Source organism: Anticarsia gemmatalis, chromosome 16 (assembly GCF_050436995.1).
Source record: "Anticarsia gemmatalis isolate Benzon Research Colony breed Stoneville strain chromosome 16, ilAntGemm2 primary, whole genome shotgun sequence".
Taxonomy (NCBI): Eukaryota; Metazoa; Arthropoda; class Insecta; order Lepidoptera; family Erebidae; genus Anticarsia; species Anticarsia gemmatalis.
Window position 1 is genome coordinate 9,592,197 of NC_134760.1, and position 12,510 is coordinate 9,604,706.

A 12,510-nucleotide genomic window follows, 5' to 3' on the forward strand; every position below is an offset into this window, starting at 1 on the left:
CCGAACTTGTGCATTATTTGCCTCGAATTGGTATATGTGTGTAGTAAGCTTTGTGAAAGTCAAATTAATGTTAGATTATGTATCCACATAAAATAGAGTTCAAATAAAAAATGATAAAGTATCATGACTTTTATTTCCTTAAATTCAACAACAAAAATTAGTCTGCAGATAATTTAATATTCCTTTTCAACAGAACCCCATTATCGGTAAGATAAGACGATCCAGTGATACTCTTCGCCTTATCACTGGCAAGGAACAACACCAAGTCGCCAATCTCTTCGGGAGCTGACACCCTCCCGAGGGCAGTGTTTGGCTCCCATTGCTTCCAAATTTCATCACGACTAGGTCCTCGGTAGTCGATGATACCTGTATGGACTGGACCAGGATTGACAGTATTCACTCTCACTCCTTTCGGCCCAAGATCCAAAGCTACTGATCTGGTGAAATGATCCATACCTGCTTTGGACGTGCAGTATGCGAAATTACCACTGTTCACGGTGTCAACGGCCGCTATGCTTGAAATGTTGATGATATTACCTCTGGTCTCAATGAGGTGAGGAGCAGCCAGGTTTGTTAAGTACACAGCTGCTCGAAGGTTGGTCGTCATAATACGATCGTATACTTGCATCGCGTTTTCTTCATATATCGCTGCATCAGCTATAATACCTGCATTGTTGACTAAGATATCAATTCTTCCGTACTTAGCTATTGTATTCTGAATCACTTTCTTAGTGTCTGCATCTTTAGATACATCTGCAACAATAATGAAAGGTGTGCAGCCATATTCTTGACACTTTTCAGCGACTTCTTTAAGATTTTTCTGGTTCCTCGCTACGAGAACAACGTTTGCTCTCTGCTCGGCGAATTTGACAGCAATGGCGGCACCGATTCCTGCGCTCGCGCCGGTTATGACGACTACTTTTTCACTGAAGCCCATTGTGGTATCAATACCGCAGAAGAATAATTGACCCTGAGAAACTAATTCATTTATATACTAATACGTTATCGTGGAAATTTATTATAGTGTAGTAAACACTTGTAAGTGCACTCGTAAAATTATGTCTGTTATGTTGTTATGATTTGCCTTGTCATCTAATATACTAGTTTCTTAACAGGCTCTTGTATTAAGTGCTTCAAGATACCGGTTTATTTATGTCCATTTGTTATCTTTCAAATTGAGGAAATTTATTAGTTTCTTCATACTACAGCAATTGAAGAGTTTAAAGTTACTAAATGCATGCGTCTTCGTTTATTTCCCATATTTTTACTGTGCACTTAGTCAAGACAACTACTGTTTGCCATATATTTGCAATATTGCTATTAATTATTATTTGTCTCATGCAAATCACAATATGTACAGTGACGGTCAATTCCCAAGCAAACCTCATGTATGCTTAGGAATGCCGCGCAATAGTACGGTCCCTGGCTTAAACTAAAATAATGATAACCTTGCAAGTTAAGTAGTTTTGAGATATACTGAAACGTCCTATTCCAAGGACGTATGCTGAACTTAATAAAGCAGTCATTGTGCCAAACATATGAAGAGACAGTACTGACCTACCTCGCTGTGCCGATAAATAGGCGCTGGTCCTTACAAAGTAAACTTATCTGCTTTTTACAACCGAAACTAGTAAAAAAACATGGGTCTAAAAATTATACTTTATTAATTTCAAAACGCGTTATCACCAGATGTCCACCTGAGGTTGAGTTCAGTGACGTTTTCCTTCCTTGGGTTGATGTCTACTACTATGTGCGTGTACAGTCGATGTGCCGTCCGTTCCTTCACTTCGAACTCCAAGTTGGAGAGACCTTCTATCTTGTATCGTTCTACTGCTCTCACGAGGAGGTGGAATCTGGGGAAATAGCCAAGAAGACAAAATAAGAAGACTTTTTGTTTTGTTTTTTGAAAGTGGTTTTTAATTGTGAAGAATGAAAGCCGGCCAGCTAGCTGCTCCTATGGCTACATGCTACTGGAAAAATTGCTAAGTCAAAGTTTATAAACATCATAAAATACTCTAGTAAGGTACTTTGGATAACACGATCTTAAACTGTCTGTAGGTATAGAATGACAAAAAAAACAAAGATACTAGGTTCTTAAACTTTTTTTAGGCTGCAAAATTTTCGTTATAGATTAAAACAGGAGTCATGTTTACATATGAATTTTCTAGCAAGTTTTATTTATCACTTCAAGTAAACTGTGTCAATATCCACAATATCTTAACTATATTAATACATATAGCTATAGCACTCGCCCGCACCTCGCCATCGGAATGTACCAGAGATCTGCGGTCCGATAGTGGCCACGTAATTAACTCGAATACTATATTACCTGAGCTTATGTACTAAACCAAAGCTACAGGAACATCGCTTTAAATGGAAAGATAATAATGACGGAGAAATTTGCTTTAGAAAATCGGAAATGAATAACGTTATAGTCCAACAATATAGTAAAAACCCTGGAGATGCATGATGTAGAGGTATAAACGAATTTTTAATTAATCGTGTATGTCCAAGTAACAAACGGACAAACGTCAACTGCATAAGTCAACGGATAGTGACCCTCTAAATCCTACATTTTGTTTACCTTTTCCACCCGCGCACTCTGCATTCGGTATTTTCTACTAACTTGCTGGACTATTGGTTACATTATACAATTATAAGTACCTCACAAAATACAATAATTACCTGAATTCATTGACTGCCGCTCTCGTGTGTGGCAACACAAGAAACACACCAACAGTCTTGTTGTACCTTACCACTGGGAATCCTGCCGCACGCAACCTAAAATCACATATTAACCTGTATTTACTCTCATTACTCAATTGTATCTGAATTTCACTAGATTCTTCTGTCACTAAAACGCAGCAAGTATTAAATTTTGCTTAGTTAGACAATTTTTATCAAAAATTCTTAGCAGTACTTTAATATTTAGTAATTCATGAAAATGGTAAATCAATCGCCTGTAACGCGATTTCCTATAGTCTATAGATATTCAAAAATGAAATAGCTTTTCTTTTGCCGAAGAACCGCAACCCCGTATCAGAATTTTCTACCACCTTCGACTGTTGACTACCGGAAAGCTAACGACAAATTTTGAACTGGGAAATCGCACCACTGAAAGTACCAAGTAAAGAAAACTGTGCCGATATATGATTATGTAAATTTACCTCCAAAACATATCATTGTCCTCGCCTCCCCAGCCGAAGTAAAGATTAGAGTAGCCGTTAGCTCTCTCGAACATTCCTAACGTCATAGACACAACACCTCCGAACAGTGACTTGAATTTGTAGGATTTCCTAAAAAAAGATAATTAAGATCAACAAAAAGATTTATACGAAGAGATGAACATATTAATATATTATCACGCTTGCTATACTCGAATATATACACAGGAGTATGGAATATTATGTACGTATGTACGTTTCGCCAGCTACAATTTATTTAGCCCCATGTAATAGAGGGTAAGCATTTAGCAGGCTCACTACCAAACCCCAAGCTACTATTAAGAAATATTTAAATACTTATTATAATTCCAAAATTACTTTGCCTAATCCGGGAATCGAACCCGTGAACTTATGGTATGTATGGTAGGGTATTATACTGCCCAGACCACAGAATAAGTCAAATTTGTTATCCCTTTATCTATCTATCACGAAAATAAGTAATGAAATTACCCTAATTTCTTGAACTCAGTATCATCAACTACAGAGCACATGTGCCTGGGTAGCGTGGGGCACGTGTACAGGATCTCCCTGTTCCCGGGCAGCAGGTCCAGGTCGTGGAACACCACGCACTGGAACTTGTGCAGACGCTGCACTTCTTTGAAGCCCGCGTTGAACAGACGACCCTTATTGAAGATGTCTGTACCTGGAATTAGTAGACTGTGTTACGAAGAATAAATGTAATAAAAAAATTAACTTATACAAATGTCCCACTGCTGGGCAAGGGTCTACTGCTGTAATAAGAGAGGGGTGAGGCCTTGAGTCCACCACGCTGGCCAATTGCGGGTTAGAAACTTGAAGAATAAATACAATTTCTTTGTTTTTAACCCATGACTGTACCATTACTCTGGGTCTCCTCCCCGAACGAAGGAGTTAGTATAACTATTAATTTATATAAATAGAAAGTAGGATTTGATAGAGTCAAATAAATGAAATAAAAAGATTAGCTTTCTTGAGTTCTGTTGAAAAAAAATCGAGTAGATCTTTCAATCTTCTCTCGCGCTTTTAATTGTTTTTTTCTTTTTTCAGCAATCAAGAAGAAAAATAATGACGATAGTTCAAATTAATGTAATTTTCAAAGATTAATAATGTACCGTATTGTTCTATGACGAATATTTGATACTGCAGTTGCTGCTTCATGAGAAATGGATGTAAATTATACAGAAACACGCCCAAGTTTGCTTCGCGTCCTCTGAAATGAAACAAACGTTTTTATAAATTACTGTTTTTGACGCCGGGAACTGTTTTACATGAAAAAACCTCAAAAACATACCATCCGAAATGCAAGAAGTATTTTAAGCTTAATTTAGTGAAAAATAGCCAATACGCATTGCGTCAAACATAGTCAAAGGACTGGATAAGGTAGGTACATACTGCTATTAATTTCCTACGAAATATGACACGTTCTGATTTCTTTTGTACTAAAGTAGTCTAACCTCATAAGTATCTAATAATCTAGATTGTAAATTATGAAGATGATGTCCAAAGCTAATTAATTATAGCTATATTATAATATGTAAACCACTAATCTATTAATTAACAGCGCTAGTCTAGTTATATACAGTTTAATTAAATTCTATTCGCGGGATCGGCTCGCGACATCGACTAATTCAATGCGGCGTTAATCAGGGCATAACTATTGTCTTACCTATGTGTTACTAAGTATTTTTTTAAAAACGTTATCAGTACAAGCGCCTAGGTATATTTTTTACCATTAGTTTTTCTTTGGGAAAATTATTATTATAAAAAGGGCACCCTTTTCGAAATGCTATTGGGCTTTCATCAATTCAAGTTTGTAAGGTAATCCCGAGCTGCATAAGTAATAAAGAGGAGTACACGACGCTATGCAACCTGATGCGATAGTCAAAGAGCGAAAAAACTTCGCCTTTCTTTTTCTACAGCTACATAGCACGCAAATGTTAGCGCAGATGGTTGTATACAGTAGAGCAAACAATTCTCTAATGGAGCTGTTTTCTTTTTGTAAATCTTTTTGATAAAAAGATAATTTACATACCGGTACGGAACAACGATAGCTACTTTATGCTTCGCCGTACAGTTGGGTGGTTCATAGAATCCTCCCTCCTTGACCAAAGGGAACACATGCTCTAACGCGGACACTTCTACCTTTGTCGTGTTTAGTGGGTATTTACCTGAAAGAGAAATGTATTGACTGTCTGTATAATTTTCTTTTGTGTCAGTAGCCATCTAAATAAGCTGCCACCGCTTAGAGCAAGTAAAAGAAATAACAATTCCCTTAATTTCTTATTTTCCGCAAGTGCTTAACGGTAGAGTATTATTGTTTGATAAACCTAGCCTACAGCATAAGTAATGATGTTAAGGAAATGTATCTATTTTTTGTGATATGTTATGTAATAGACCTGTTTCTATAGGCTTATTATCTATGGGCTCTATCTGTACGCACTTACCACTATAAGTACGTCTTGTACATTTGGGAAGATTTCTCGGACGCGCAGTAACAACTCTGTGCGTTAGATTGACTGAAACAATAAGATTTTTACAAATACAACTAAAACACGATCCTTCTGGATCTCTCTGCTGGACACGATTCCTCTCCTAGAATAAGGAAGGGCTTAGGCCTCGGTTGGTATAGTATACTGGTACACTGGCCTTGGTCTCAGCAAAACAAAAGATTTTATAACTTTCTAAGTTTCAAAGCATTTAACACCCATTTGCATCATAATAAATATAAAAGTGGCGGATTATAAGCATTAATTTTATTTACATTTGTAGCTGCCTATTTTAGTCACATTGTCTGGTTGTTTCGGTTGAGAGTTTGTTTGAGTATTAAGCTTTGTATCCTCGTAATCATTGAGTTCTCTCTTCACTGTCGTTAGGAATTCATCTGTAAAGAAAATCACAATAATCAATCATTTCTTTAAACATAATTTCTGTTATGCGACACTATTTGGAGATAATGAAGGATAATGCGTGTACGCTATGCATATGCCATGCACTGAACGCACTGAAACAGCTGAACATGGTGAACGGTGCATGCCGTTTTCAGGTTATTTACACGATGGGACTCCATTAATGACTCCCCTACATGCGTAAAGACGTTGCAGCATGGACATCGGCCTTAAGTAAAGCAATATTAAAATGTATTGCATTTTCTCACCTTTATTATTAATAATAGCAAAAGTAGTAGTACTACGTGCAGCTTCTAATTCATCCGACATGAGATAATAAGTATACGTGTAATGAAACGCAACGATACACATTATCACTGTTATCCAGTTTTTATAACATCTTCTATGGTCTGTTTTGTTTTCTAAACACTGTTGTAGAGAATTATGGCGTCCTCGACCAGATAATGAGCTGTATTTGAACCGCTTAGACGCCATCTTGTAAATTCCAGTTTAGGTGTTCGTCTTCTTAAGCCAATTGATGACAATAACTCGGAGTAACTGTCGTCTGAACTCTGCAGCGAGGTAGTGCAGATACGGGTACCCTACAGTTAAATAACTCATTTGAATATCTTGAAGAAACTTTTGTGAAATTGCTACTAAACACTTGCAATTGTTTCAGGGTAGAACAATTTTTTTTTTCGACGGTCATCCAGGTCACAGAAGTAAATACATTGAAGTGAAGTAATGAAGCGGCTCTTTGCCTTACACTAGTATGCAAAATACGGGGTTATATTAGTTGCTATCACGAGCGAGATAATTATATTTATTGAGTGTGTAAAAGTTGTGGATTATTAAAAATACAAAATGTATGTGCAACAAATATAAAAAAACATGAATGACAATTGAACCTGACGGATGACTGTCAGAAGACAAAGGGAAATTATCTAAAGAGTACCCAAATGATAACAGAAGACCAGAGACAAAAGAACGCCACTTGGTTCGTACGATCCTCACTAATATCCTTTGCCTCTTTCACATTCATACATACAAATGGTTATAAAGGACGAAGAAAAAAAGACCTTACTTGAATCAAAAATCAAAACCAAAATCAAATCATTTATTCATTTAGGTCAAATATTGACACTTATGATAGTCATTACAGTTACTGAATCTACCACTAGCTCAGCTAAAGGCGGTAGAGCCCTATGAGAAGAGCTGGCAAGAAACCCGCGGCCACTTGAAATTACTTACCTTATTTAAAATAATAGCTCTTTTATAAGCTTCAAAATGTCCAGTTAATTCACTACCTACGCCTAGAATACAACTGCGGCCCGACTACAAGTTGTAACTACAAATGACCAAATTTTGTTTACGATAAACAACAACACGGGATGTGTACACATTCTTATTTTCGTGGAGATATCGAATTCCAATTATCTTGTGATTCCGATATCTGAATGGAAGTCTTTATTTACATTCTCATTCATTAATCATTAAATGAATTACTAGTTAATATTTAAACTTTGACTGAAACGAGAGAAACAAATTACAGTGCAAAGAATCTTTGGTCAGATTTCAGATCTGCAAAAATGTGTGATTTCGTTTCTTTTAACATTATAAGTTATTCCTTTCCTAAATGTTTCTTCTAACACTCCTTAAATATTTTCATAGGATTACAATGGCGATAGGATGCTAAAAAGTCTTTGTACATATACTTTGCTAAGCATATAAGTCAAGAAGGTGAAATCAGTATGGTAAAGGTATAAACAAAAAAATCTATCAATAAAAAATCAGTACCATAGAGTACATGTTTTGAAGTTTTACATATTTTATTTTATTCACAACTTTTATCTATATTTTCATTTTATAAATGTTTTACAAAATTTGTTCGTCTATATTGTAATTGCAAAAGGCAAACAGAATGAAGGAACCTAGGGCATTTGGTTTTAGATGTCGATGTAATTGTTTTTGTCGTAAATGCACGTGCCCATACCCTACCATCCAAAGAACTACCTCGAGTCTTCGACAATGGATCTTCATTATCTCTGTTCTATTTGTATTATCTTTGCATTCATATTTCAACGCATACAATTTATTCGGCCGGTATAACTACGCTACTATTTTCATACCAAATATCACCTTCGGACAATCAAATCGTACAGAGATACCAATAAATTATTACAAATATCCATTGGTTAATTCTACTGAAGTTCTTATGTGTAAGTATTCTTCACATATATAATTATATAGTACCTTAGAAAGTCTGTATTTCTATTCTTTGGTAGGTACTATATAAGTTACTTATATACTAAGGTACTTACATTCGATGTTATATAATAATATAACCCGGCGTCCACTATAGACTTGTAGAGGAAAAAAAATCCGTGGGTATACGCTCCCATAGATGTACACTAACTTGCGTAATAATCTGATTTTGATTTTCAGCTTACGCTAAAGATAATGAGACCTCCTACTCGTGGTTTTTATCAATGAAACATCTTTTTAAAAATATTGGTAAGTACAGAATACATTGGCACCTTCTTTCTCACCTTCCTTTGTTTTTCATGCAATAAATAAATGGAAACTTATTTAATTTTGCAGGAGAAGAAGAACATCCAATATATTCGAAAGACACTCCACAATGTCGAATAAATACAACGAATTGGGGTAAGTTAAAACCGCTCTTCTTACTAAAAGGTTTTTCTAGATCACTCGAGTCTTTTACCATTCGCGTCCATAGTTCCTTGGTGCCTTCTAGACAATTTTCTGCAAGGAGTTATTGAAAACATCTAAGATTTAAACAGTTACTATTACGGGAACATTGTTTCAGGGCCAATAAGAGTAAACAAAAGTAGAATACCCCTGGATTGGGTGGAAGCACAACATCAGGATGTAAAGCCGGGAGGATTCTATGCGCCTGCGCACTGCCGATCACGATACCGAGTAGCTATATTCGTCCCTTATCGGTGAGTATATGTTGTAGGACAGAAATCATTAAAGTAATATACAGATAAATAGGGATTTTTCAATCTTCGTCAATGCTACTCTTTCTAACCTTGTTTTATTCCAAAGCAGTCAATAACTGTACCTATACTGTACTGTAGTAGTCATTTGTATACTGTTTCAGGAATCGAGAAAAGAATTTGATTATATTCTTATATTATATACATCGGTTACTAAAGAAACGTTTGCAGGAGTACAGAATATTTGTTATTGAACAATATGGTAAGAGCCTTAATAGATTTCGATTTATGTCTCTATGTATTATGTCTCGTAATTTTTATGTCTGGAAGTTAATCAATAAAGAAGAAACTAAGCCTTATTGGCTTTATTTGCAGGAACAGAAAAATGGAACAAAGGCACATTATACAATTTGGCATATCTAGAAAGTCAGAGGTTTGGTACCTGGGACTGTCTCATCTTTCACGACGTGGACCTCATCCCGGAGGACGACAGGATCTTCTACAGTTGCTCCAACAACCCGGTTCACCTCTCGTCTGCAGTGGAAAGTCATGGCTATATGTATGCAGTAGTATTATTCTTTCTAACTTTCAGTCTTTGCTTCAGCTGCATGGACAAAATTTCCCTGGGATGTAATCTATTATCCTGCCTTTTTTGGCTCTGCAGCTATTAAAGTGTTTAACGAATTAACTTTCATATTAATATTTTTGTTTATTTTATTTGTAACTTCTTATACAGAATTGTGTCACGGCGGCCCTAATTCCAAAGGCATTGTCTCCCAGTCTATTTTTACAGTCTCTTTTTCTTTTTTCCACAATTTTCTTTTACAATAACAGTCGATACTCACTGCCTTTAAAGCCTTCAATGATCTTTATTAAATGACCAGTTCATATAAATCGACTGGCTTGTGTTCTAGCGACTGAAGAACTAAGCAAACATTAGTTTCAGGGTCCCATATAGAAGGATATTCGGTGGTGTGACAGGTCTCACTCCGGCACAATATTTGACTGTCAACGGTTATTCTAATTTCTACTGGAACTGGGGGGGAGAAGACGATGATATGTTGATCAGGTAACGTACATAAAATTTTAGTACTGCGATCTCAACCACTGAATAAGTAACACGAGAGGAAAGAACCAATGACATATATGCACACTGAAATATGAAAAGGAATGTTTATTCCTAACGATGTCTCAAGCATCAAGATTGATTCGCAGTCCGCTCCCAGCTTCCTTTAGTGGAAGTGCACCCAAAAGTTGATGTAATGTGCGAAGAGCCAATACTATTTTTTTTTTTTTTTATTAACCTATACTGTCCCATTGTTAGGCAAAGGTCTCCCCCAAACTCCTCCACCGGTCTCTATCCTCAGCCATCTCTTGCCACCCTTCCAGATAGGTGTCCAAATCGTCACGCCAACGTTTCCTCGGCCTGCCTCGTGTAAATTGTTTTGCTCTAGAAACTTAGTTTATTTTGATTTCTAGATTGTTGACGGAAAAGTTTTCAATATGGCGGAGCGAAATTTCCATAGGAAGATACGCGGCACTGCCTCACGCTCAGAACGCAATAGGACTTGAAAGGTATATCATATTATATTTAGTGCCATCTTTTTGATGCTGCTGTAGACAGAAAACATCATTAAAATTAATACGACGACACTGAAGCTTAAAATTGCTTGTAGTTTTTTGTCCAATCAACAAAATTTTAATTTTTCTTTACCCGTATTTTAATACGTATTGTCATTTGGTCAAAGACATATCCGTAAAATCAAATATCATTAAAAAATATTCTTGAGTAATAAATAGTATAACCAATACTTCTTGTAAGTATATCATTATTGAGTTATTTGGTGGTTATAACTTAACCGACTTTATTTCTTTCTTTCTTATCTTTACAGGGATCTATTTCGTTCGCTATGCAACAAACGATACCAAGTGGAAGGGCTTAAATCTACGAAATACAGGCTAGTTAGCGTAACTAAAAAAAAGCTGTTCACCCACATATTGGCTGACGTGAACCCGGAGAAAATAAAATTAGACACTAAGAACCTTTTCAAACAGCTCCTTCTATTAAAAGGACATGAGTTGTCTTCAAGAAATTTTACGCTTTTATAAGATGTCTTACATTTTAGTATTGAGTGTGTTTATTGTACTGTTCTGATGAACTAATAACGTTTTTATTAAAGATGATTGAGATTTACATACTTGGTATTTTATTTTCAACGTTTTAAAGCTATGAGAGTTATTGCAAACCCTCCACGTGGCTGTATTCATAGATGTAGGTAAAAACTGCTGAATTAAGACTAGAGCCATAGTAGATCTAAGGTTATTGGAAGAAGAACAAAATGAAAACTATGTTATGAGTAAGTACATACATAAAATCCTACACACATCAACACTGTCTAGGGATATTTTGTATTTACTCAATTATCTCAAAATTTATGAAAGATAACATGCAACATGTATATATTTCTATAAAGCCCATTTATCTGACTATACTTCAAAACAAAAAAAATCTCTAATTATTTTGCGTCAACAATTTTATACTTAAATAAAGAAAAAACTAAAAAAATGGTAAAACTAACAATGAATGTTTTTCTTCAGAAAATGTGAAAAATAAGAAAAAGTTATTGTTTTTAGCAGTTTTGTGAAAAATCTGTAGTCTATAAAGCCATCTGTGACATTTACAGCAGTCCTGCAGCGATTTTTCATAATTTGGATAGAGTTATCCAAGTCTTACTGCGGTATTTTGTCCCAGGTCCGGCTAAGATGCAAAAAAGTGGCTCTTCCGTTGCAATGTTCGCAAGGAAATTCCTCAAATCTCTTCTTTGGGGCATACTCCACGCGTGCTCTATGGGTTTTAGGTCAGGTGATTGAGCGAGCCAGCTTAAGACCGATTTGTCGTGTTCCTGCTACCATCTCGTCACCGCTCTTGCTGTGTGCGGACGGCTGTTATCGTGAATGAGGGTGAATTCTTGGCCCATTTGAAGTTTAAGGGGGTAGTTTATCGGTATTAGCACCTCATTACGGTATTTTTTAGCCGTAATGGTGTTCTGATCCAAACGCCGTCTGTTCGTCCACCGAGAATAATTTCCGCCCAAACCATCATTGTCCCGCCGTGCTATGAATGGACTTCCTGAGGATATTGCAGACGGCTATCACGACCAGAGACTCGCCAAACACGTACTCTACGTGAATCGAAATGAAAACCGAACCGGGACTCATCGGTAAACAGTAATACAGACTACGGGTTATCATCCCAGAGCAAAAGTACAGAAAACCCACTCTAGTCTTCGTCCGCGATTTCCTCAGCAGAGTGCTGGAGTACGAAGCGGTCTGCGAGCGTGAAAGTTATCTTCATGCAGCATTTTCCTCGCAGTTTGGTCACTCACAAGCAACTGGTGCTCTGACTGGAGCCTCCGAACCAACTGCATGGCCGTAACATTTGGTTCTCTTCTCACGGCA

General features: G+C 36.5%; 3 protein-coding genes across 3 annotated transcripts; 1 reads left to right on the forward strand and 2 right to left on the reverse strand.

Annotated features, from left to right (window-relative positions):
* Nucleotides 1-114: 114 nt before the first annotated feature.
* Nucleotides 115-979, reverse strand: LOC142979362 (3-oxoacyl-[acyl-carrier-protein] reductase FabG-like). Its single transcript, XM_076124229.1, has one exon. The coding sequence runs from the start codon at nt 935-937 to the stop codon at nt 158-160; it is 780 nt and encodes a 259-aa protein (XP_075980344.1). The 5' UTR covers nt 938-979; the 3' UTR covers nt 115-157.
* Nucleotides 980-1,669: 690 nt separating this feature from the next.
* On the reverse strand, nt 1,670-4,361 carry LOC142979617 (beta-1,4-N-acetylgalactosaminyltransferase bre-4-like). Its single transcript, XM_076124650.1, has 5 exons — nt 4,316-4,361; nt 3,690-3,867; nt 3,168-3,296; nt 2,686-2,781; nt 1,670-1,853 (listed from the first exon to the last, which is right to left on the reverse strand). Exons 1-5 carry the CDS (start codon nt 4,359-4,361, stop codon nt 1,670-1,672), a joined length of 633 nt encoding a protein of 210 aa, XP_075980765.1.
* A 3,648-nt stretch (nt 4,362-8,009) lies between these two features.
* On the forward strand, nt 8,010-12,487 carry LOC142979618 (beta-1,4-galactosyltransferase 4-like). Its single transcript, XM_076124651.1, has 9 exons — nt 8,010-8,046; nt 8,534-8,602; nt 8,690-8,755; nt 8,919-9,054; nt 9,216-9,313; nt 9,427-9,610; nt 9,998-10,120; nt 11,736-11,914; nt 12,309-12,487. The coding sequence occupies exons 1-9, from the start codon at nt 8,010-8,012 to the stop codon at nt 12,485-12,487; spliced, it is 1,071 nt and encodes a 356-aa protein (XP_075980766.1).
* The last annotated feature ends 23 nt before the right edge of the window (nt 12,488-12,510 follow it).

Bases quoted from the DNA above. Each gene is read 5' to 3' on its own strand.
- LOC142979362 (XM_076124229.1), bottom strand. From the start codon at position 937: ATGGGCTTCAGTGAAAAAGTAGTCGTCATAACCGGCGCGAGCGCAGGA.
- LOC142979617 (XM_076124650.1), bottom strand. From the start codon at position 4,361: ATGAAGCAGCAACTGCAGTATCAAATATTCGTCATAGAACAATACG. The intron at 3,868-4,315 runs GTACATTATTAA...TACTAATTCCAG, and splicing joins ATTCGTCATAGAACAATACG to GTACAGACATCTTCAATAAG. The intron at 1,854-2,685 runs GTAATTATTGTA...CTATTTCCCCAG, and splicing joins GCGGCAGTCAATGAATTCAG to ATTCCACCTCCTCGTGAGAG.
- LOC142979618 (XM_076124651.1), top strand. From the start codon at position 8,010: ATGAAGGAACCTAGGGCATTTGGTTTTAGATGTCGAT. The intron at 8,756-8,918 runs GTAAGTTAAAAC...ACATTGTTTCAG, and splicing joins AATAAATACAACGAATTGGG to GGCCAATAAGAGTAAACAAA. The intron at 9,314-9,426 runs GTAAGAGCCTTA...CTTTATTTGCAG, and splicing joins ATTTGTTATTGAACAATATG to GAACAGAAAAATGGAACAAA.